A 25,211-nucleotide genomic window follows, 5' to 3' on the forward strand; every position below is an offset into this window, starting at 1 on the left:
CCACATTTACTGATATATTCAGTGGGTCACCTTTATCAGGGTGACAGTGGAAACTGCGCAGGAAAATGTGAACCACAATGTTGTCAAGCAAGGAACCTGGGAGCAGCTTCAGATGAGGGAGCCAAGCAGCACTAGATGTCTTCCCTGTGCAGGCATATCTTTTCCTTTGACCCTCAGAAGAGCCCTGAGGTTGTTACATAATATCAGCCCTAGTTTAATGTAGGGGTCTCAGAACCCCAAGGCTTAGAAACAGGAAAGGCCAGAAATGGAAAGAGACGGGAAAGGTATGGCTCAAGTGGCGCATGCTTAGTATGTAGGAGGTTCTGGGTTCAATCCCCAGCACCTCCTCTAAAAATAAATAAACCTAATTACCTCCTCCCCTCCACCACCAAAACAAAAATAATTAAATAATACAATAATAAATAAATAAAGCATTAAAAAAAAAAAAGAAACCGGAGGAGAACAGTCACACAGCTGACTATGGCAAGGCCAGGATTCCGAGGCCTGCATGGTTCTCAAGTCCCTGGTCTTTCACTACAATGCGCCATCTTCCCCAGTGTGTAGCCACACAAGCAAAATTGAAATTGGGCACGAGAGATAAGTTCAGTATCACCAAAATGCTTTCCAGATTTTCTTTGCAGAATTCCAAGTTCCTAATTCTACTGCAGGTTAATTTCCACCTCCCTTTCCCATTGTTCTCTGTGCTTCAGCCATAATGGTCTTTCAGTTCCTTGAAGGATTTGGCTCCTTCCCACCCCAGGACCTTTGTACATGCCGTTCACTCAGCAGTTCACCTACCTAGCATCTGCATTTCCTTAAAGTCTGAACTTTCACTTTTTTCATGCAAGCCTATTCTGATCTGAAGTAGGTCATGCCACCATGTCATTTGTCTCTGCCCTACTTCTCCTCCACCAGACTTCTCCTTCAAGGGTCAGAGTCACCAGGCCATGGGTTGAGGGCCTGAGCTCCTAAGGTTTCTAATTTCCACAGAAGGCTTTAAGTGCATGCATGAGGCTGCATGTGATTGGAGCCCAGTCCTCTTCCTTCCGTGGGACTTAAGTTCTTTCTCAATAAAACAAGGCCTGCAACTTTCTATGAATCTGTGGTTGATTTCCACAAACTCTCAAGTCATCTGTTATCCTTTGTAGACCAAGTCATTCAAAGTGACAAGCTCTTGGGGCATTCTGAAGTGTTTAATTAGTCTGCATTCTTGGTGGATTGCTGAGATTTCCCTGGCTCAGAACGGCCCTGAGGCCAGGTGATGGACATACTCTACAGCAGAACGGTGGCTCCCCTGGCCTTGCCCAGGCCCTACCAGCCCCCGCCCCAGCTCCACTGCCCCTACCCCAGGGAGACGCCAATCTTCTTACCTTCCTTCCTCCAGTCCTTGAAGGCACCCAAGCCACTGGTTCTTGGGGGCATGAGAGAGGAGGACAGCCAGTTAATATTCCATGAAACTAAATTTACTCCATTTAATGGGCTGCCTTCATTCTGAGGCTATCTCTTTCCTCCCTTTCTTAGTTTTAACCTTTCCATGCTTTTCTGAAATTATGGTAAAGATAAGTGAGGGTATGTGTGTGCTATTTTACGTTTTTCTGTGGAGAAATTTGAAGCCCCATCTTTTTTGTTTGTTTGTTTTGTTAGGGGAGGTAATTAGGTTTATTTATTTTTAATGGAGGTCCTGGGAATTGAACCCAGGACCTAAGGCATGCTGAGCACGGTGTCTGCTCCAGGCCTGGCCTGGGGTTTCCTTTCCCCACCAACGGATCTCCCCACTTCCTCTCTTTCCCCACTTTACAGACCTTGAGTCCTGCTCAGCTAGCAGAAGTTTCTAGAGGACCAAGGAGTGAGGTCTCTGGGCCATAGCTGGCCTTTGCCGGCCTCTCCCTCCTGGCCTCTCTCGGAACCTGCACTCCTTGCGCACCCAAGCAAGAGGTCACTCTCAAGAAAGCACTCCTGGACTGTCGCTGAGCCTTCTCTTCCTACCCGCCTTGGGTGTCCTTGCCCAAGCATTAGGAGCCCACCCATCTCTTGTTATACTCATCTCCTCTGCACCCCTAGCTTGGCTAGTCTAGTGTTCCCAGCACCCAGCCACCGGGTAGGTGCTCAGTTACTATTTGTCAAATGAATGGATGAACCACGTGCTCCAGACGGCTCCTCCCTGGGAACCTGCGGGTTTGACCTGCTCCTGGCCTCTCCCACAAGGCGGAACCCGAGTTGGGGACATTACATCACCAGGCGCCGGTCTAACTCCAGAGCTGTGCAAGACGCAAGCTTCACAAATTGCAAAGGATCCCCTTGCCCCCACCTCCCCCGCGCGAAGGCGCAGCCCCTCAGTGTGTGAGCTCCAGTCCCCGGGAGGGCTCCCCGACGCCAAAAACTCGGCGGGTAATGAGGAGACGGCGCCCCTGCGGGGGTGCCCCCTTGGTGGAGGTGTCCTGGGCCACGACCGCGGGGGACAGGGCGGGGGGGCGCGGGCGGCGGGGTCGGGGCGCGAGGGGGGCAGCGCAGTCGGCCGCCCGCCGCCGTCCCTCCTCCCGCCCGCGCTCCCGGCCTTTCCCATCCGGCCCGCGACGCTCCGCCCGCCCCGTCCCACATGACACCGCCTCCGCCGCAAACTTTTTCCACCCCATCCTGTCGCGGCTCGAAAGGAATGGAAAATGGCGGCCTAGGCGCGGAGTTTCCTGGCGGAGCAGCGGCGGCGGCACCATGACGCGCTGGGTGCCCACCAAGAGGGAGGAGAAATACGGCGTGGGTGAGCACGGCCGCCGCCGCCCCGCCGCCCCGCGCGCCGCGCTCCGGGGCCGGCGGGGCGCGGGCGGGGGCGCGCGGGAGCCTGTTGCCGGCGGCCCGGGCGGCGCGGGCGGGATGCGGAGTGGCCGCGGCGGCCGGGAGCCCGCGTCTCCGTCCCGCCCGCGTGTCCGATCGCACCCGGTCGGCCGGTACTGCCCGCTCCGATCCTGGGCGCGCGCCCTCCCCGCGCCCCCTCCGGAGCCCGGGCGAGCCGGGCCGCGGACACGCGAGAGCGGGGGGTGGGGTGGGTTGTGTCACAGCCCGAGGGTGTCCTCTCCGACATCCAGTGGCGGAGCCTCCCGGGCTGCCCCCGACTCCTCGGGTGTATTCTGCCCACGGCCGAAGCCTTCAGTTCGGCCGGGCCCGCGGGGAAGCCCCGGGGTCATTGTTCTGCCGCGCCTTTTTGTTTTTCGGAGAAAGTTGTGCCCAGTGTCTCGGGCTCCGGGTAGATAGTTTCGAGTTGCAGTGATCAAAGCGAAGAATTGTGCTCTGCCCTGGTGGGAAGTGGCGTGCGCGACCCGGGCGGGCCGGCCCCTCGCGCCGCCCTGGACGGTGCGGGAGCCCCGGACCCCCGCGGCTGAGCGCTCCGGGGTCCGCGGGGCCGGAGAGCGGGCTGGGAAGGGCGGGGGCCTGTTTTTGCTCCGCTGCTCTTTGTCGTTTCCTGAGGGGAGTAGGGGGAGTTGTAAGTTTACATTTCGGACCAAGTACACATTCCAGAGAGCCAGGCTTTCCTTAAGGGCAAAACAAACAGCCCTCCCCGGGGCCCGGTGCGCGCGGCTGCCCTGGTCGCGGGGATTCGCAGCCCGGCCTGCCGAGGCCTGTGGGTTCCTGCCTTCTCTCTAACTTGCCCACCGGAGGCTTCAGTGTGGACCCGCCGCTGCCCTCCCCATCCTCACGTCTTCCCGGTTAGTTTTCATCTCTCTTTCCTCCTGCTCGGCAATCCAAAGAGGTCCTTGACCACCTCCTCAGCCAGGCCGGACTCTGCCCGACTTTAAGGCCTTTTGTAACCTTGGCCTTCTCTCCTATGCCAGGTTGCACCCTCCTGCGGTTCCCGCTCCTGCAGCCCGCCCGGCGCCCCGCTCTCCTGCCTCTGAGCCTTTGCCCTGCAGTGCGGGGTTGACTCCTGGAGTGTCCTGTCCACTCCCGCTGCTGCTCTGGTTTAGTCCTGGCCCTTTGACTTGGGGATGCCTCCTGGGTGTTTGTAGTCCCCAGGGCCCTCTGTTTTCTTTCTGTGATTCCTGTTGCTTATCTGCTAGGTGTCAGAGGCATGGTGGAACTGGCTTGGACAGTGGGACAGTTCTAGTGCCCTCTGGGCCCACACTGGCTTGTACCACATGCGGGGCTGCTTCAGGACCACGGAGGCTGAGTTCCCTTCCCACCCCGGTTTAGAGGTGAGGAATCTGAGGCTCAGACACGTTCAAAAAGGTCAATAGCAGTGGGCTTTCTGACTGCGGCTGAGTTTGTTAAGTAACATCCTGAAAGAGATGGTTTCAGTCCAGAGAGACAGTTCCCTGTCAATCATCTGCACTTGATGAGGGAAGTTCAAGGCTGCAGATTCCTGCCGGGACAACTTCAGGTGTGTGGTGGCATTGGGGGTCTGGGCTGTGGTGAGCCTGCTGGGCTGGTACGTGTGAGGAGAGGGCTGAGGACAGACCCTCTGGGAACGCAGGGCTGAGAGATGGAGGAGGGGCTGGAGCGCTGGGAGAGGCAGGAGGCGGGCAGAGTGCAGGAGAGCTGACCACCCTGTAGTGAGGCCTGAGGTATCACTGGTTCCTGCTGAGGACTTGCCCCCTTGCAGTGAGGACTACTGTCCCTTCCACTTCACTGAGGCAGAGGGCAGATTAAGTGCCCACCCAGCTCACGCTGCTAGTAAAGGCTCCATCCTGAAACTGAACCCTGGCTGTGGCTCTGGAGTTCATGTTCACTCCCATTGCACTCACCAGGAGATGGGGGAGGGGCTTCTCTTTAGGACACCTGGATGGTGTCAGTGAGAAGCCTGCAGAGGTAGATACCTGTAGAGTGGCTTGGCTATTGTGTCTAGAGACCAGAGGGACCGTTCACAAGTAGCGCGAGCGGGGTCTCCCCACTGGGGAGGCGGCTGGGGGCAGGAACATGGCTGTGTCCCTCTGCACTCAGTCACACGCCTTCCAGAAGCTTTGCTAGCACTCACAGCAGTAACTTCTAACATCACACCTTTGGCTAGTACTTTGGTTGTAAGAAAACTCCATGTTGGAAAGTTTCCAAAGAGGAACAGTAACCTGTGTGGTTTTGCCAGGCAACTGTAGGAAGGGTGTGAGTGGCTGTCAGGCAGAGGGGCGGGGTGTTCTGCTTCGTTGCCCCAGGTGAGACAGCTGAACTGGGTGGAAATGACAATGACAACACAGCTCGGCACCAGAAGGAGCTTTAAATGACTAGAGCCCCCTGTGGGGGAGGGCACACAGACCTGGAACCCCTGATTTGGGGTGGTGGGGCTGGAGGGGGAAGCCAAGGACGCACGCATCAGGCTCCCCCCTTGTCTGGGTGTTTGCCTGGGGAAGAGTCAGCTGGTTCTCAAGCAGGGTGCTGGCTGGGAAGATGTAGGTGCTGGGAGTAGAGATTCATTCCCACCAGCTCGTTGGCTTTTTCTGCCCAAGGGAAAATTACTGGAGCTCCCCCTTACTGTCCACAGCGATTTTGGGCGGGGGGAGCCTCACAACAGGGCTGTGTCTCCCTGGATGCGCTCTGGTGGGCCTGTGGGAGGGTGGTGCTTCCACCCAGCCACTGACTTGGCCCGTGAATGAATCACGAGGGGAAAGAAAATGGTAAAACTCCATCTCATTTTGAAACATGAATCACAGCTCATTGTTTGCAAGTACTTAGAATCTGTTAGAAGCATTGTTTGTAAATGAGACACTTCAGTTATTTATTTATTTTGTAAAATCGGGCAAGGAGTAAACAGCTGATCTGTTGCTTCCTCAGCAAAGGCAGGAAATGCTGGTTCCCCAGGAGTCACTCCCCTAGAAGGGGGGTGGTGACCTGTGAAACTTACCACCCTGTTTATTTCTCCCCTTGGGCTTCAGTTTGGTGGTCAGTGTTTACAGACTTGGCTTGTTAACACAGGCATGAACTTTGACCTAGCTGTCACCCGGAGGGGTTGGGCCAGATGAACTTTTCCATCACCCCCCCAGCTTGGCAGAGTTTTAAGTGTCAACACCAGTAAAATTGTGTTCGAATGGATCTTGTTCCTAAGATGAGGTGAAAAGATGCAGCAGATCACGTCTGAGGATGGTGTGCTCACATCTCAGGGATGGTGGGGGAGGCAGAATAATGGCCCCCCCAAAATGTCCACGCCTTAGTCCCCAAGACCTGTGACTATGATGTGGGACAGGGCAAAAGGGACTTTGCTGATGTGATTATGGTTATGAACCCTGAGATGAGGAGATGACCTTGGATTTTCCACGGGGGCTCGCAAAGCAGAGAACTTTTTCTGGCTGGTCACAGAAGAGAGATTCTGAGCCTGGGAAGGGGTCCATGCGCAGTTACTGGTCCTGGGATGTAAGTAAAGTCCACTTGCTAGGATCAGAGGCCTCAGGGAGCTAGGGCCAGCCCCATCTGACAGCCAGCAAGGAAATGGGGCCCTCAGTCCTACAATCAGAACTGGATTCTGCAAGCCCCTGGAATAAGCCTGGGAAGATTCATCCCAGAGCCTCCCACGAGAGCCCAGCCGGCCAACACCTTGGCTTTGAGACCCAGGGCCACTGGGTGTCCAACCTGGAGAGCCGTGAAATAATGAAAGTGGGTGGTTTTCAACTGCTAAGGGTGTGGTGATTTGTTATGGCAGCAGTAGGACATGGTGGAGGTGGCGTGGAGTGCAGCCTTTAGCTTTGTTGGGAAGCAGGTGGAAAGATGGCCCGTGACCTAGGTGTGCCCTTCACTCCAGGCAGAGCTCAAACAAGGGGTGTGGGCATTGGCAATGAGACCTTTTTGACTCCCGGCTCCTAGTTGTTCCGTGGCCCTTGAGCACATTACTCCTGCTTTCTTAGCCTCAGTTTCCTCATCTGGAAAGTGGAGCTAAGCCTGCCTACTGCAAAGACGAGTGGGGATTCACGGAGATACTGTCCTCAGAGCATGAAGCTCCAGGTGTGAGATTAGCCAAGCCCTCGGTGGAGTGGTGCTTTTAGTAATTTTTCATTGATAAAGCACAGTTGAGGAATGTGATGACAAATGATTTCCTGTTAGGATTTAACAGCCGTGGTGGCAGAGGAATACTTTTCTTCCAAAGTTGGTTTCTTTAATGGAGGTTTGCTCCCATGTTCGGGAAAGTGACATTTGCTTGGTGTTGACATTTATGATGTGTGTATTCAGATTAGCTCTGAGCGATGAGAATTGCTTGGAATAAATGTAATATCCCAATAAATTTGGGAGTGTGGGAGTTGCAAGAGAGATCCCTTTTGTTGTCTAGGGTAGCAAGCAAGCTGCTGCTTTTAGGAAAGAAAAATTAGATTTGATCGTAAGTAAATAAAAACGCATTCACTGGGGTTGCAGAAAAACCAAATTAGGACATATTGTATTTCTACAAACCTGATTTTACTTTGGAAACATTATAAAAATTTTAAATTTATTGTGCCAATGTTTGCCCGGAATATCAGACGTCTTACCAGGATTGTCTTAGGGTGTGTGGATAGTTCTTTCTCTGTGGTCTTGTCACCTCTGAGGATGCAGGTAGTGAAAACATGATGGAAAGAAAAAAAAAGGCAGTGTGTGTCCTGGGCCCCAGAGCGCCTGCAATTTCTCTTTCTCTCTCCTTTCTTTTTCTCTGCTTTCCATCCTCCCTTCTCTTCTTCCTTCCCTCCTTCCTCTCTCTTTTTTCTTCATTAAACTTTGGATTTTCAGATAATTATAGACACGGTAGCTGTAAGAAATCGCACAGAGAGATCCCTTGTGTCCGCTGTTCGTTTTCCCCAGGGTTATATCTTGAGAAACTGCAGCACAACATCAGAACCAGGATACTGGTACAGGCAAGGTACAGAGCATCCCAGGATCCCATCACCTGGAGGACTCCTCCGAATGTCCTTGTGTTGCCACACCCGCATCCGCTTTCCCTCTTCCCTCCGGAGTAATCCCTGGCAACCATTAATCTCTGTTTCTAGAAGTTTACAGTTTCAGGAATGTCACATGAATGGAATCTTACAGTCTGTAACCTGATTGGATTGCCTTTTCTCCGCATGACTCTTCTGGAGAGTCATCAGGTGGCTGTGTGTATCGAGAGTCTGTTCCTTTTTATTTCTGTGTAGTGCCCCATGGTATGGACGGACCACAGATGGTTTAACTATTCACTCATTGAAGGACGGCTGGCTTTTAGCTGTTACGAATGAAACTGCTATGAACGTTCACACACAGGTTTTTGTGTGGACGGAAGTCTTCCTTTTCGGGAATAAATGCCTAAGGGTGCAATTGTTGAACTGTACGGTGATTGCATATTTGACTGTTTAAGAAACTACCAAACTTTCCCTGAGTGACTGTGCCATTCTTACGTTCCCACGAGCCGCGCATGTGTGATTCAGCGTCTCCGTATCCTCGCTGACATTTGTTCTTCTCCCTCTTGTCTGTTTGAGCCAATCTGAGAGATGTGTCATTGGGGTTCGAATTTGCGTTTCCCTAATTGCAGCCCACCCTTGAAGAAGATCTTGGTGTAATTTGGGAGATGAGCCTGTGCTGTGATGCCGGGGAGGCTGCTGATGGATTTGGTGCTCGTGGGAGGGAGAGCAGAAGCAGGGCCGCTGAGCTGTGAAATGGTCCAGTGTGTTAAGGGAGGGGCCCCGAGTCCAGTTTGAAGAGAAGCTCCCGGGGCGGGAAGCCAGTAGACAGGTCTGACAGTGCGGAAATACGCAGTGCTTTACACACTGGCTGACTGCTTGCCAGATGCTCACTTCTCAGACTCCTTCAGTCTTTTCTTCAAGTCCTTCTTGAGAAAATCTTCAGGGCAGTAAGCAGTGAGGAGGAGGCACAGTTTCATATAAGGGACTTGAGCATCCATGGGGTTTGGTATCCACAGGAGTTCTAGCCAGTCCCCCGTGGATGCTGAGCGATGAGGCCATTTGTCTGCTGCCTTCAGGGACCACACTACTAGGTGACTTAAACAGCGGGAATTTATTTTCTCCTAGATCTGGAGGCTAGAAGTTCATGATCCAGGTGTCAGGACCCAGGGCTGCTTCCTTCTGAGACCTCTCCTTGATTTATAAATGCTGTCTTCTCGTAGTGCCTCACGTGGTCCTCCCCTGTGTGTGTCTGTGTCCTAATCTCTTCTCATAAGGACCCCAGTTGTACTGGACGAGAACCCACCCTGATGGCTTCATTCTACCTTAGTTGCTTCTTTAAAGACCCTGTCTCCAGATATTGTCACGTTCTGAGGTACGGGGGTTAGAGCTCCAGCATCTGAATTTTGGGGGATACACATCATCCCATTGTAGTATGACTGTCATGACCAAAGACGTTTCCTCTGGAGTTCCGCTGTCTTTGGGAACCACCGTCTGGGTGACTCTCTCTGTCAGGTGGTGGGTCCCCAGTGCTTGGTGGACGCCTGGAAGGGGAGGGGTGGGAGGTCTCAGTGTAAAGCCTTCCTTCCCTCCACAATGCCTAGTTTAAGGACTCCAGCTAGTTTCTGTGTTCAGACCTGGAAGTTCCTTGTAATCAAATTAACAACAGGACAATAAGACAGGTAATTTGGGATCTGAAAGGAAGCTGCCTAGCTTTGAAGTGTGGTCCTACGCATTTTGGGATGCGGGAGAACCACTCTTCCTTGGGGCATTTCATCAGGCCCCACCTGCCTGCTCACCCCCGTGAGTGTCAGGAGACTGAGACCTCCTGCTTGGTAGATTTCCAGTCTCTTTCCAACCGTGTTTTTGTGGTGCCAATAGAGTGGCCAGGCCCACGCCAGATCCGGAATCCCAGCCCTTCACGACGACGCGGGGGCAGTGGGTACCGGTATTGCTGAAGAACTTCAGGGGATGGTCCTTACCTTGTAGCCTGGGAGGCTGGCTCCTCCAGCCCAGTCACGCCAGGCATAGCTTGCATTAGCCCAGGGCGGTCAAGGGTGCTTTAATTTCAGGAGCTAATGGGGCAGGGGAGGGTGTTGGCTTGTGACAGATTAATGACACAGTGCATCTTGATGATCATTTATAAGCAGTAGCGTGATACGAAATTCAGCTGCTGAACCCAGGTGCCTTAATGCCTTCAAAAGATAGGTGTAGTCACCCCAGACAAGATACCTTCTAGGCTGTTAAATTTTCATTTGGGTTCCTGAAGGAGAAAAGATGTTTTCTTTTAGCATACAGTATGTGCTAAAAGACCATAGGTTTGGGGTGGGAGAGATCCTTCTTGCAATCTCAGCTCCCTCTCCTGCTAGCCAGGTGGCCTTGGGCAAGTTGCTTACCTTAAGCTTCTCCTTTGTACAACTGTTGATGACACCAGTCTCCTTGGGCAGTTCTGGGGATAAAGAGAGAGCCTAGCACCAACCTGACCCTGGTCTGCTTGGTAAAAGCTGGTTTCGTTCATTATTGATTTTAAGTAGAAGCCTTGTGTTCCCTGAGACTGAACCTCTAGTTAATTTGGGTTCTCCCGAGCCTCCCAGGCTGACTGGGGGACTAAAGCAATGTGGGTCCTTCTCAGCCCCTGCTTGTTGTAGGCTGAGGGTGGAAGACATAGAGAGATGTTTAATGGCTTCCCTAGGATTTTCATGTTAACTCTGAGGTCAGATCAGCAGTCGGAGTTCCTGCTGATTCCCAGGGATCCGCAGGGGACCAGATGAAGGCAGATCTCTGAGGTTTCTCCGGAGACGTCTCTCATCAAAAACATGACTCAGAGTCTTCATCCTGGCCCACTCGCTGTTTACAGTTGCAGTTAGCTGCCGCCTTTCCTCGGTGTGATACAAAGTTTATATGCCGTCTAGAGTGCTTTTGTTGAACTTACTTGGATATGTTAGGGACACTTTTACGTGTAAGTATAACTCCCGTGATTTCCATTTTGAATAAGGGTTGGCTAGCTGCTGTAACAAACAGCCCCACCATTTCCCTGGCTTCCTACAATGAAAGTGCGTGTTTTCTTCAAAGTCACAGCACCAGAGGGTGGTAGGGAGGGAGTGCTGGGGGCCCGGTTCCATCTAGTCATCCAGGGACCAAGGCTGCTTCCATCCTGTGGCCCCGCCCCCACCAGAATCTTGAGCCCCTTGCCTTTTCACTCGAGGATGGGGAGAGAAAGAGAGGAAGGACAGCTCACAGGAGCTTTTCTTCCCAGCTGGGGCCGGAGGTGGTGCCCACCCTTCTGGTCACATGCTTTTGCCCGGAGCTCAGTGCCTGTCCAGACCCACTGTGTGCCCTGCAGAAGGGGACCATGCGGATCTCCTCCACGTGTTCCCACAGGTACTTATTTTCCATTGATTGGGAAGAGCTGTGATGGACCCCTTAGCGTTAGGGGCACTGAGCATGGGATTGTAAGACCCCTTTTAGTCCCTGAGAGTCTCTTAGCAGCAGAGATGCCCAGACCGCTACAGAGATGCGAAGAGATGGGAATGGGCACACGTGCCGCCTTCTCCTCGGGTGTGGATTCTGCCACCTACGTCCTGTAGGTTTCAGGGTGTGCTTCTCTGTGTACTTAACCCAGAAGGGTGCTGGGGTGGGGGGGGTGGACTGTGAACATAAGGAAAGCTGCTTTCTAAATCGGTCCTCTTCATCTTTATTGGCAGTTCCTAACCTCACACCCTGAAGTGTATGCGGTGGCCCCTGCAGACCCAGCTACTGTGTTGGTTAAGTTCTTTTGGCGTTGGAAGATAGTCACTAAAGCCTGCTTATGAGAACTGTGTCTTTGTTCCTAAGCGATGGCCTTTGTGTTTTTATCAGAGTGGAATCTTCGTTTTCTGAAGCAGCACTTGTCTTTGTGACTAAGCATGCACCGGAGAAGGCTATGGGGGTAAACAAGGGTAAAACTGTAACTCAGAGTGGAGTCGGGGGACATGATGGTGTGGGAGATTGGATCAGGAGTCAGAATGCCTGGAATCCAGGCCAGGGCACAAGACTTAGTGCTGGCTGATCGGCCTGCCGGAGCCTCAGCCCGCCGCCCCCCGCCGCCCCCTGGAGCTGGGAGGAAACAGCCTGTGCTCCTGCCAGATGATGGATGCAGAAGAGCTTTCACAGGAACACGTGCTACTCAGATTCCCTTAGTGTGTCAGTGTTAACTTACTGTAGAGAAAACGTGCAATTTCTTGTGATGGTTTTCATTACTTTTTTTATTGGAAAAGGGCAGCGTGGCCTCGTGAGCTTTACTTTTCCTGAAGTTTTGGAATGTTTGTTTTGTTTGTAACTAGACGAGTTGTCTGGTAACTGATTAGCATCGTAGGCATGTCTGCTTGAGCCACTCACCTGGGCTGTTGACCCTGCAGGTAGAGGTGAGTGGTGATGGAGCGAGCATGCCCCAGCTTCAGGGACGAGCGCCGTGCCCGTCCAGCACAGGGAAATTAGCGAGAGAAGGAAACGGTGCCTTCGCACGACTCCTTCCTTCCTTCCTTCCTGTTCACTTGCCATCTTTGATCGTAGGCATTGGGAATCCAGAGTCACTTCTGCCTTATCTCCGCTCAGGCTAGATTTTTGCCACTAAATGAATTAGAGAAAACTCTGTGGTGTTTGGAGCTTTGCGGGTTGCAGGGATGTGGATCTGTTTTTCACACCTAAACCAGCGTGTTCCGTTTGCCTTCTCCAGCCCAGCTCTCCGGCTCTCTGGTCAGACTTCCGAGACTGCAGAGGCTGCCGCCTGCTTAGAAGCCCTTTAAACATGCCCTTCCTGGCCTTTTTGGCCTCATTTCCTGCTCCCCTCCTGTCCCGCCGGGTGCCTGGCTGGTCCCAGGTCACAGTCTGCAATTTCCTGTCTTAGCTCGATAGGGTCTGTGCCAGACTCAGCTCCTCTGCGCACCCCCGCCCCCATCCCTTCTGGAATTGACTGGTGCCTTTGTTCCCATCCTTGGGCTGCAGGACAGGGGTGTGTGAGGACTGAGGGCCCAGTGAGAATGGTCCTCAGTCTCCAGGGCCTGGGAGTCTTGAGGGACGAGGGAGGGGAGTGGTGTGGAGAGAGTCTGGGGAAGGGGAGGCACTTCACAGGCTTGGGGAGTCAGGATGGAGGAGACAAGAGGCCAGCCCCCCCCAGAGCTCACAGCACTCTGATTTCCCTTCCATTTAAAAAAAATATTTTTTTTGTCCAAGTATTTTTTTTTTAATTTTAAAATTTTTGTGGGAGGGGGTTGAGTAGGTTGATTGATTGATCTTAACGGAGGCGCTGGGGATTGAACCCAGGACCTCATGCATGCTAAGCATGCACTCTACCACTGAGCTATACCCTCCTCCCTGGTTTCCCTTAATTTCGTCCACCGGAGTCCTCTCCAGCAGATTCTGGGCTGATGGAGTTGTGTGGCCAGGAGCATGAGTCCTAGTCATGGCTGCAAAGCAAGGGGCCTGGAGCAGCTGGCCTGAATGTGGGGACACCAGCTCTGCCCAGCAGTAGCAGCCGCTGCCCAGGAGCAGACCTGTCTGAGGCTCAGTGCCTCGTCCCTCAAATATTCAGTGACATCACTGCAAAGCAGGAACGTCCAGTGGAGGCTGCCCCATCCTAGCCAGGACCGTAGTGCCAGGTCAGACTGCTCCAGGGGCAGCCCCTCTGGGCCCCAGTTTGCTCCCTTGTGGACTGTGTGGATGGCAGTAGTTTCCACCTCACAGAGATGCTCAAGGGTTAATGAGCGAGTTCATGTAAAGCGGATTTCTTAACCCATGCACTGTTGACATTCTGGGCTGGATGCTTTTTGGTTGTTGGAGGCTGTGCTGTGCAGTGTGGGGTACTTGGCGGTGTCTTTGGCCTCTACCCACTAGATCTTATTAGCAGTCCCTTTCCTTCACTTGTGACGACCTAAACTAGGTCCAGATGTTTCCACGTGTTCCCGGGGGGCCGGATGGCTCCCTGCTGGGGACCACTGGTGTAAATGAAGTGCTGGGGTAGCCCCCACCCCCTGGTCAGCACGCTGTAGCTGTTTGCTGCGGCATTAGGGCTGTGTTGTTAGAAGCAAAGCCTGTCTTGCATATTTAGGAGGAAAAATTAGGAACCTGCAGGACTTGTTGCCCAAAAGGTGTGCTTTGGGCAAGAGGATGAGGAGGAGGGAGCCTGGCGGGGTGGGGGCTGGGGGGCACAGCCTGACACCTGGGCTGTCTGTCTAAAGATGCTCAGAAGCCAGCCATGTTTCTTCTTTCCGAGAACAAGCAGCAGTTTGGAGGTCAGGGCCTAGGAAGGATGCAGATTCCCCGGGGAATTATGGACCACGCTCACTATTTTGTCTAAAAAAATACCATTCAGGCTGCCCACCGACCTTCATAAATATGGGAACTCGAGCATTCTCTCTTGGAGTTGTGCTTGCTGGAATAAAGGCACTTATCAAGACTCTATTTTTCCCCCCAAAATAATAACTTATTTTCTGTAACATAATTGACTTTACCAGGGGCAAATAATGATTTAGCAGGAGGGAAATGTGATTATTTTTCTTCCAAATTGCTGTGCTTCTATTAACTTCGCAAGATTTATTTTCAAGTCCTTCGAACGTCGTGTGTGTCCTGCTGCCTATTTTTCAAAGGCAGGAAAGCGTCTTGGTCCTCCAGGCCCTGTGGCCAAGCTGCCAAGTTTCTTCAGATTGTTCATAGGGGGTACTGCATTGGGGATCAGCCCGGAGGGGCCAAGGGGAGGGAGTGATGGGGATGGGAGCCCATCTTGGGGACTCCCAGGTGCAGAAGGGAAGACAGCTTGGTTTGGCTGACCTTGTTTTCTGGTGGTATTTCCATCCTTACACTCTGGCACATTCCGCCCTGCGTGTTCTGGCAGTGCCACGGTGCCTTTGCATATGCCCCTCTGTCTGCCTGGGAAGCCCCTTTATTTCCCTTCCACCTGTCCAGCTTTTCCAGGCTCAGCGCAACTTGTAAACCTTTTCTTGACTCACCTGGGCTGTGTGAGGGGCCCTCCACCATGTTACTCTCTGCAGTTCCAGAACATGCTTCTACTTTGGAGAGCCACTGGTGTACTTCTTACTCATGTCCCCTGTTGGACAGAGAGCCCTTGGGGACAAGGGCTGAATTGTGTTCGTCTGTTCTCTGCACCTGTGTGGTCCCAGGCACATCTTGTTGAATGGAGGTGAAGGGACAGTGAGATTGTATCTCAGCTAAGTGTCAGGAGCTGGTTTGAAAGCTATGAGTCTCTTCTTGGTGGTGGCCACTTCTAGGACATGTGGCAGATTCAGCTCAGGAAGCCAGTGGGCGATAGGGTTAAACAGCCTTAAAGCTCCCCACCCTTGGCTGTGGGGAGCTGCCCCGAAAGTAGCTCTGTCCTGAACCAACGCAGATGAACGTGGATACCTGGTCCCGTGATGCCTGCATGTTTGGTGATACTGGGGGGCCAGGCAGCTGAAACACACACCTCCCTTCACGGGTTCCTCAGCTAACTGGGGGCATTGCCAGCATTTGTGTGACTTTATTGTTCCTAGAATGCCCTGCTATGCTTCCCCGTCTTCTCAGCTCCGATACAGAACCACGTCTCAAGTCTCTTTAACGGCACGTTCTGACAACAAGCTTTCCTAGTCCAGTTGCTGGCGTGGTTGATCACAGGGACCGGATTAGGCAGAGGCAGAGTTGAAGGAAAGCGGAGGTTTGAGAAGGGAGAGGGCGGTGAGTCCTTTTGGGGGCTGTGGGACCCCAGTGAGGCTCTAAACAGCTTTCTGGGCCTCTGACCGTTGGTCAGGTGATGGTCTTGCCGCTGCAGACAGAGATATCAAAGTAGATCGTGTGTACTGAAGTTTTTGTAATTGTAAATCATTGAACAACTAAAAGGAACAGTAAGACGTTCCTGTTGAGAACAGAGATCAGTAACCTTTTCCTGTAGCAGGTTCGGGTAATAAATGCTTTAGGTCTCGCAGGCCAAGAGACAAAACTGAGGCTACTACGTTGGTGTTTATATAAATGTTAAAACAACGGGCCCATTTAAAAATGTGAAAACTGGGAAACAATTTGGGAGTTCCTCAAAAAGTTACTTTGTGGGGAGGGCATAGCTCGGTGGTAGAGCACGTGATCAACATGCTCGAGGTCCTGGGTTCAGTCCCCAGGAACTCCATTTAAAATAACTAAATAAAAACCTAATTACCTCCCCCTGCAAAAAAAAAAAAAAAAAGTTAATTCATAGAGCTGTCGTATGACCCGGCAATTCCACTCCTAGGCCTGTACCCAAAAGAACTGAAAGCAGGTGTTCAGACAAGTCCTTGTACACGAAGGGTCGCAGCAGTTCTATGAACAGCACCCCAAAGACGGAAGCAGCCCAAAGGTCCATCAGTGGATAAATGCATGAACAAAATGTGGCGTGTTTATATAATGGAACATTATTTCTCCGTTAAAATGAGGGAGAACCTGATACACGCTACAATGTGGATGAACCTTGCAAATATTATGCAAAGTGAGAGAAGCCAGACCCTAAAGGACATCTATCTTATGATTCTCCTGTGAAATGTCGGGACTAGGCAACAGAGACAGAAGGTGGATTAGTGATTGCCAGGGGCTGTGGGGGGTGACGGAGAGTGACTGCTTGATGGCTGTGGGGTTTCCTTTTGGAGTGATGACAATATTTTGTAACTAGATGGAGTTGATGGTTTTGCAACATTGTGAATGTACGAAGTGCTACTGAATTTATCCTTTAAAATGGTTAATTTTTTTTTTTTGGACCTTGATGATCAGCTTTATTTTGAGGGGAAGTAACTAGGTGTATTTATTTATTTGTTTATTTTTTCATGGCAGTACTGGGGATTGAATCTAGGACCTCGTGCATGCTAAGCACAGGCTCTCCACTGAGCTATATATACCCTCCCCCCTGGTTAATTTTATGTTATATGAGTTTTACTTCATTTAAAAAAAATTGGTGAAAACCATTCCTAGCTTATGAGTGGTACACGGCCAGGCTGTGGTTGGACTGGTCCTGCGAGCCATGGTTGGTCGACCCTTGGCTTGGAGTCTTAGGGTCTTTGAACTTTGGAATCGTGACTTTTGTAGTACTGTTACTTTTGTAGTACTGTTACGTGCTGATTATGAAAAGGATGCAGGCAGTATGAAGGATAGAAAGACGTGAAAACCTCCCAGGTGGTCTCCAAATAATGTACTGTTTAGAAATAACCACGGTTCCAAGCATATCTCTGTGTGTCCAGAGTAGACAGAGAAATGGGAGATTTGTAGACTCTTAAAGCCAACAGAGCCACATCATCTCGGTTTTCTGACTGATTGAGGGACCAGGGCTGTGGCGGTGGAGTGAGGCTCTGGCAGCCCCCACTTCAGAGCTTTAATAACACAGGAGGCCTTTGAAATGCTGGGGTGGAGGGTAGGGGCAGGCAGGAAAGTTGAGTGAAATGTTTAAAGAAAAAAGTGACTTGACAGAAATCCAATCCTTTAGGATTCCTGTCTCTTCAGCTGTGTTGCCTCCAGTTGAACAGAAAATAACATCTCCATTTCGCAGTTTTCATCTGACCAGCGGTTACCGGTGGGGACCAGATGTGCTCAAGGACTCAAAAACCTTTGTCTGCACCGTTTCCTTCTTTGATCTCCGTGATTTACAGGCAGACACTTAAAGGTGGGGTTAACGTGGAGTGAGCCTTCAGAGTGAAGAATCAAAGTCCCTGGGAATGAAAGATTGGATGAAAGCGCTTCTTAAGGATAGAGTTTTAATAATCGTGGCATAAATAGTATAGCATTAGTATGTCCATTTTTTCAAGTCGATATTTGATTTACCTGCCAGCGTCTGCTGCTCACCTGCAAATACGTGCAGCGGCTTTACAGATTGTCTTTAAATGTGTCAGCCTACAACCAGTTTTGGACCAGCTTAGAAACATTTCACTGGGCTTCCCGCCTTTATCCCTGACTTCATAGTGATTCATCTCGTGGTTGGAAGTGCACCAGCCGAAGAAATGGAACGGTGCCGTTGATTCTTGTTTTCAGTTTTTATTAGCCCTTCTAGTTTCACACAGCCCGCCTTGCTGGGCAGTGGGCCTAATTTGCCCTCTGTGTCTGTTCCAGAATAATTATGTGTACACACACTCGTGCGCACACAGACACACACACAGAGCTGGGGGAAATCCTGGCATTACCTGGTCCAGCTTCTTCACTTCAGCCTTCAGGTCTCTTCATGCCTTCTCTCACTTAGCACTCAGGGGAGTCACGGGGATGTTCTAACCACACTCACACTGCAGCGTGAACGCGTCATCCCTGCACCTGTGTGGACCGTCCGAAACCTCGAGGGGCCGCTGAGACTAAGTGAAGTGACGCCATCAGAGGAGCTGTCACGTGACCCTCGTAGAGCAGAGCTGCTTCCGATTCCTTCCTTTCTGAGAAGAGACGTGGAGGCAGTTCCTAGAGCGTCAGCAGGGATGACTTTTTCTTTTTAATTGGAGTCTAGTTGACTCAAGGTTGTGTTAATTTCAGGTGTACAGCACGGTGATTCAGTTCTACATACATACATATATTCTTTTTCAGATTCTTTTTCATTATAGGTTGTTAGAAGCTATTGAATACAGTTCCCTGCGCTCTACAGTAGGACCTTGTTGTTTATCTGTTTTATGTGTAGTAGTTTGTATCTGCGGATCCCAAACTCCTAAGTTACCCCACACCCACTTCCCCTGAGGACAGATGACTCTTAACAATGGAACAAGATTTTCTTATGCTTTTGGTGAGTGAAATCTTCATCATGGAAGGTGAAGAGGGCTGGCTTTGCTCTGGAGTTCTGACGTTATCAGAGGAGGCTGTCCTGTGACATCAGCAGGGAGACGGGAATAAACTACTGCAGCAGCTTTCAATCAGAGGTTAAAAAGTCGTCGCTGACCCGCAGCGTCCCTGGGAGTATGAGGGGCTGCCGAGGACTGGGGGCCTGGCTGGTGCTGGTGTGACCGCGCTGTGTCCGGCCAGGCTGGGCGCCCTCCTGGGGAGCCCGCAGGGAGGCTGTGCACCTGTAGCTGTGAGAATCCTACATGGCGGGGATAGGAAAACGGAAGGCCTCCCAGATGGGCTCTCTCATGGTCGGGTGTGCCTGCTGTGTGTATGTGGAGGGTGGGGGGTTGACCAGGTTGACAGTGAGATTCTTCCAGCCCTGAAATCCGAAAGCTGAGCTCATGGGGGAGGCACTTGGCTTGGGTTCAGACCCTTGAATTCCTGTTTGAGTTCGGGCTGGTTGCTCAACCTCTCTGGGCCTCTGTTTGCACATCTGTGAAGTAGGAATAATAATACTGACTTCCTATGATTGTGGAGTGGAGTAAGCAACATGAAGGGTGTGAAATACTGGCACTGATTAATCCCTCAGCACTTGGGGACACCGTCGTCGGCACATCATGAGCCTGAGAGTGGATCCCTGGTGACAAAGCCACCTCTGTTTAGTGTACTTCAGTCTGTTTTTTTTAAAAGAAGATTAGAGATTAGAGAGCTGTTAAGTAGAATCATCAGATTTCCACATAAATTACTCGATGTTCGTTCTTGGTTCTAAAGTACTTGCAAGCTTCGGTCTGAATTTAGATGTCCAAGAAAAGTAGACAAAGGAAAAAAATTAAACGTTGAAAGCAACATGTACATGTAAGTATTTGCATGTATTTACATATTCACTTGAAAACACAGTTCCTTATGCTCGCGGTATCTCGACTAGATCATTTAATCAACATTCCGTAACGGAAGGTGGAGGATGTTATGGGATAAATTCTGTCCCCTCTAAAAAGAACAGAGGCTGGCGTCCCAACCCTCTGTGCCTGAGAATGTGGCCTTCCTTGGAAATAGGGCCTTTGCAGATGAATTGATCTGAGTTAATTAGTGAAGATGAGGTCATCCTGGATTGGCATTGGCCTTTAATTCAACGGAACTGGTCTCTATAAGAAGAGAGGGACCCTTGAGAGACCATGTGAGGATGGAGGCAGAAACTGGAGTTACGCTGTCACGAGCCGGGGGACACCAAGGGCCGCCAGGGAGCACCTGGGGCTACCAGGAGCTGGGGGTGGAATGGGAGGGTCCTTCCGCTGAGGCTTTGGAGGGGAGCCCGGCCCTCCCCACTCCTTTATTTTGACCTTCTGGCCTCCAGGATTGTGAGAGAATAGATGTCTGTTGTCATAAGCCACCGAGTTTGCAGAAATTTGTGATGACGGCCTTAAGAGGAATGATTTTGGAAACCAGGTGAAAAGGTGTTTCTGGGAGCAGGGCTGCGTGGAAAGAGATGCGTGAAGTCACAGTGGCCTCACCTTCTGCGCCCTGTGCTCCGTCTACATTCAGTGAGGAGCAGGTGCTCAGAGAGCTCGTGTCCTGGTGTATTTTCTGTCATCTTTTGAGAAAACTGTCTGGAGAATAGTGTGGTGATGAATGTACCAGGTGTCTGATAATACTTGCCGGCTTTTAGTCTCTCTTTGATTTGCTTTTTCCTTTCAGTTTGGATGCGATGTGAAGTGTCTTGGCCGGAACTTGGGGCAAATAGCAAAAGCTTAATTAGCAGCCAGCCCTCCCGGAGTGAAGGCTCTGGAATGTGCGTTGGAGATGCTTCTGGTGCAGTCACTCTGTGGTTGGCCTCTGAGTAAGTGATCTCTTTCTTGCCCCCCAGAGAGCCCATCTTGAGTTCCTTCCTTCCTTCCTTCATGCGTTGTCAGTGGGCATGGAGTCAGAGCCTACCAGTCAGGCACTCTTCTCGGTGTTGGGGTCTCTCTGAAGAACACGGCAAATGTAGCCGGTGCCCTCTGGTTGCCCACTGTCTGGTGGGAGGGATGGACTTGGGACCAGGTGGTTATGATGCTGGGAGTGAGTGCTCTGAAGGATGAGGGCACCTGCAGGGCAGTTGGGGGGTGTCTCCCCAGGGCTGGACAGCCTGGCTGCACCGGCAGGAGCCAGAATCGTTTCTAGAGACCTGGGGGACCTCCAGCAGGTACCAGGGGAGGAGAGCGGATGAGGGCTCTCAGCAGAGGGACCTGCTTGTCCGAGGTTTAGAGTTGGGATGTGTGCCTTGTTGGAGAAGCTGAAAGAATAAAACACGAACAGAATGAGGACATGCCCTGGATTCTGAGTATAAAACAGTGGATGATGGACTCCAAGCCCCAGGTGGAAGGAAGGAGCCTAAGGGGGAGCGGGGCAGCCTTGGAGCCCTCTCCCTGCAGACTTCTCCCTGGCTTTCAACCTCGATTCACTGCTTGGAGCTGTGCCCTGGCTGATGGCTGGCTCTGCCCTGGGGGCCTCCGCGGAACCCGCTGCCTGACCTGTCAACCCGCCTGGCGTTATTAAGTCTCCAGCCCCCAATTGCCCAGTAATTCAGGGGAAGTGGGTTTTGCTTCTTCCATTTATAAGCATTATTTTGCACAGTTGCCGCCCAGCCAGTGTTGCCCTGAGCCAGAAGGGTTTGATCTGTTGAGTCTAGACTGGTCTTATGGCTAAGGATTTGATCAGGTCCCTTTCAGAAGCCAGGCTGTGGGCATTTCATCTCTAGAGGCATTTTCATACGTCTTGTGTGAGGGCGGCGTCTCTCGTCCAGAAGGACTGCGAGGAGGTCAGTGTGCAAAACACGGAAGTGATGTTGTCTGGGGAGGTGGAGGGAGCCGGATTTGCAGCCGTGTCTGCATTAGTCAGGTCCGGGTGCAAATCCATGCAAGTTTATTTGTGTCAGGACTGATTCTGCAGCTTGTTGTCAGGTCCTGTTATGGGCTGGATCATTGTGGGGCAGAATCCCAGAGGGTTAAGAGACCATTTGCAGTTGGGCTGAACTGGGGGTGAGTCCTGGCCACTTGCCTTGCTGGTTGGCAGTTCTTAGAACTGCTTCACCCTCCGTGCTGTGGTTTGCTCCTCTGGAGATGGGGGATAATACTAGCTTCCACCCCAGTGTTGTTGTGGATTTAAAAGCCCACACCCAGGTTATGTTGTTCTTTATTGGCCTGGCTCTCGAGCATCTATGGTGACAGTCGCAGCGATGGGGACGCAAAGTGTTTGTCCTTGGCCTTGAAGGGGTCTGATGCACAGTTGTGGGTGGTGGGCTGTCTGGGAGGCTTCACCGAGGACTCTGGGTGGGCCTCGAGGGTGCTGAGTTCAGGAAAGGGAGGAGAGAACGCGTATCCTATGGTGAGGAGCCGGGGGGAAGTCTGCCCGGGCTGCAGTGTGGGATGCAGGGGAGAGGGGACTTGGGGACAGGGCAAAGGGCTTGCAAGCCAGGTTAGAGAGTGGGAACTTGGGCCTGAAAGTCATGGGGGGCATGGTGGCAGGGGAGTGGGGGGAGTGGGGAGGCAGGCAGGGGATCACTTTTATGACACAGTTGTCAGTTTATGAATCAGTTGCAGGATTTACAAAAGAGGTAATATACTGAGGTGAGATTCACATAAAGTATGTGAAGCATGATACAGTTGCATTCCTACGTTCACAGCCTTGTGCAACGTCTTCTACTTTGTTTCAAAACACGTCATTCCAAAGTAAAACCCCTTGTCCTTGAAGCAGTTTCTCCCCACTGCCCTCCTCCCCTGAGCTCTGGCAACATCCGCCTTGTTCTGTCTCCGTGGACTTCCCTTTTCTGGATCGTACAATGTGTGGCCTTCGTGGTCTGGCTGCCTTGACTTGGCATCCCGTGTTTGAGGTTCATCCACGGTGCAGCACATGTCAGTGTTCCATTCCTTTGTGTGGCTGAGTAGTGTCTCATCACGTGTGTCTGTACCACAGTTTGCCTATCCATTCACCTGTTGTTGACGGACGTCTGGATTCTTTCTACCTTTTGGGCATTGTGAGTGGTGATGCTATGTACATTCACGGATGGCTATTTGTTTGAACACCTGTTTTCAGTTATTTTGGGTACAGACCTAGGAGTGGAATTGCCAGACCGTATGGTAATTCTGTGTTCAAATCAGTTGCAAGATCCTTGGACAGAAGAGCAGGTGCTTGCTGAGCAGTAAAGATGCCAGCATCTCAGAGTCATGGACAGGGTCAGGGGTCCGCTTTGGAGCGAGGAGTTCTTCTGGCCGAGTTGCCCCATGCAGCCCCCCCTGAGGTCCTCATGTCTTGCTGGATCCCCAAATGTGTAGGGTCGTCTGGGAGCCCCTGCTCCGTCTGGTCCTCGGGGACTCAGTGGCTCTGCCATCCAGGGTGAGGTGGCTCCTAACAATTCACTGGGGAGAATTACATGGAAGTAGAATGAGGGCAGTGAGGCGTTTCAGCCTCCGTATCAGTGCTTGGAGGGGATGCATCCACTGATGTGCATGGACTGCTAGTCAGAGGCAGGTGTCTCCCAGGCACAGCAGGGCTGGGTGTTGGGACTAGGAGGGGAGGAGGGGCGGGATGATGCCCACGCAGGGGGCCTGGACTCCTAGCTTCTGGCGGTTCGCAGCCATCCTTGGCGTCTGGTCCTTGGCTCCTGGCAACATCGCTCCAAACTCTGTCTCCGTCTTCACATGCTGTGCTCTCTGTGTTGCTCTGTGTCCAAAATCCCCTTTTCTTATAAAGATCAAAAGAAACTAATTCAACATGACTTTGTCTCAGTGTACCTACATCTGCAAAGATCCTGTTTCCGAAGAAGGTCCTTTTCACAGGTGCCGGGGTTTAGATATTTGACTATAACTTTTGGGGGGACAAAATTTAACCTACCGCAGCTACTAATTGTGAATGTTTCAGAATAAACTGACCTAACAGATCTAATAACCTTGATTAGATCTAGTTCCAGCTTATCAGAAACCCCATTTCCAGAAGGTTATTGGAAAGATAATAGATTAAAAAAATTTTTTAAGGGAAACACGCACACGCACACAAAATTGTATCATGTAACTACTAGAAGCTTCAGAATATTACAAACAACAGCAACAAGAACAGCTTAAAAGAGAAAAAATAAGATGATGGGTGGAAGACCACAAACCTGGCTGAGGGCTGCCCCCTGGGAGACACACCCCCGCCGGGCTTGCCTGGGGTTAACGGGCCGGACCTGGCGGCAGAGCGTGGCCGGGTGAGTTCCTCTGTCTGGGCAGCTGCTGGGAGCGTCCATCTGCTCAAGCTGAGGTCCTGTCACTCTTGACATGCTGGGCTGACAGCTACAGCTTCTAGAAGTTAGGGGAACCGGAGGAGGGGACCGCCGTTTGGATCTCACTAAAGCCAAGTGGTGTGACTGACAGAGCTTCAAACAACCTGGGGACCTGGGACAGTCATCACCCTTTATCTCAGAGGTCAGACTGGTTAGAGAAGCCAGCCGGGGCTTCTAGGAAAGGGGTTCCATCAGATCCCAGGAGGTGACGCCGTGAACTGATGGATAAAGTCCCTGAAAGGTCCAGTCCCTTTCTGGGGAGCTCCTCAGAATAAGATCTGGACCATCTTTTCCCAGACGACCTGGGTGGGAAGGATAGCCGTGTGCTTTCACGGGGAGCCTCTCGTGGGCTCGGACTTGGAGAGACATGGGTGGGAGTGGAAGCTCAGGCCCCGACCACCTAGGGGTGGGGGCGAGGTCTTCTGCCTCCAAGGCCTCACCTGTTGGGTGGGTCCCGTTCTCCTCCTCTGTGTTCTTTATGGAAGCTGGGCAGGAGCAGGCGCGGGGACACCACAGAATTCCCACATTCAGGCTGGAGTCGGACGCTGCTCTCATCCACAGGTGCTGCAGTGTCTCCCTCTATCAGCAGCCGGCGTACCTGGACTCTGCCTTCCTGCTGGCATGGGAGTCAGGGCGAGAGCGATGGAAAGTGCTTCCGTGGTGCCTGGTGGAGTAACTGGCATCGCTCTTAGCTCAGCCTGCCCAGATCAGTGCCCTTGTCCAGAGAGGTATTAGAGAGGTGACAAGGAATATTCGCATGTTAAAAAGGCATTATCTTCTTTTTGTTTTTTCAAACGCTTTATTGTGTTTTTTTGGGGGGGGTTCCTTGATTTTATTTTGTTATTTTTATTTTATTATTATTTTTTTAAAAACATTAAGTCTTTTGTTAACTAGACGGAGTGGAAGTGGGCACATTCTTAAGGGCTGGCGTGATCATTTTTAGGGTATTGATGGGTAGAAGGTTAATTCTCTGGGGATCCTGCCTGTTGGATTCTAGAAGTTGGCAGATGGTCAAAGCTGAACGGCAGAATCATCATTCAGAGAGGTCTTGAAGCTGTAGGACCACAGGTGTAAGGACATCGGAGGAGCCTCTGCCAGGCTGAACATGGAGTCTCACCAGCAGGGACACGAAGCGGCTGCAGGCTGCAAGACGGCAAAGGGAGGTCTTCAAAACTGGGCTCCTGGGGAGACCTAGAGATGATTGTTCCAGCACCTCCACCAGCGGGGTGACAGGGCTGCTAGGAAAGCGACATTCACAGTGTTCCAGGCCGCCCTGGACAAACACAGCTGGAGGCTTGGAGGAGAGACCGTGTGGGGACATGAGGCTGATCCCTCAG

At 51.8% G+C, this 25,211-nt stretch overlaps 1 protein-coding gene across 3 annotated transcripts in view; it reads left to right on the top strand.

The window, feature by feature from the left end:
• The first annotated feature begins 2,601 nt into the window (after positions 1–2,601).
• Positions 2,602–25,211, top strand: part of DOCK1 (dedicator of cytokinesis 1) — a 480,997-nt gene continuing 458,387 nt past the window's right edge. For all 3 annotated transcript variants that reach the window (XM_072972106.1, XM_072972107.1, XM_072972108.1), the window contains exon 1: positions 2,602–2,755. In XM_072972106.1, the coding sequence (XP_072828207.1) occupies positions 2,710–2,755 (46 nt within the window). In that variant the 5' untranslated portion in view covers positions 2,602–2,709. The remainder of the gene's footprint in view (positions 2,756–25,211) is intronic.

Source organism: Vicugna pacos, chromosome 11 (genome assembly GCF_048564905.1).
Source record: "Vicugna pacos chromosome 11, VicPac4, whole genome shotgun sequence".
NCBI classification, from domain to species: Eukaryota; Metazoa; Chordata; class Mammalia; order Artiodactyla; family Camelidae; genus Vicugna; species Vicugna pacos.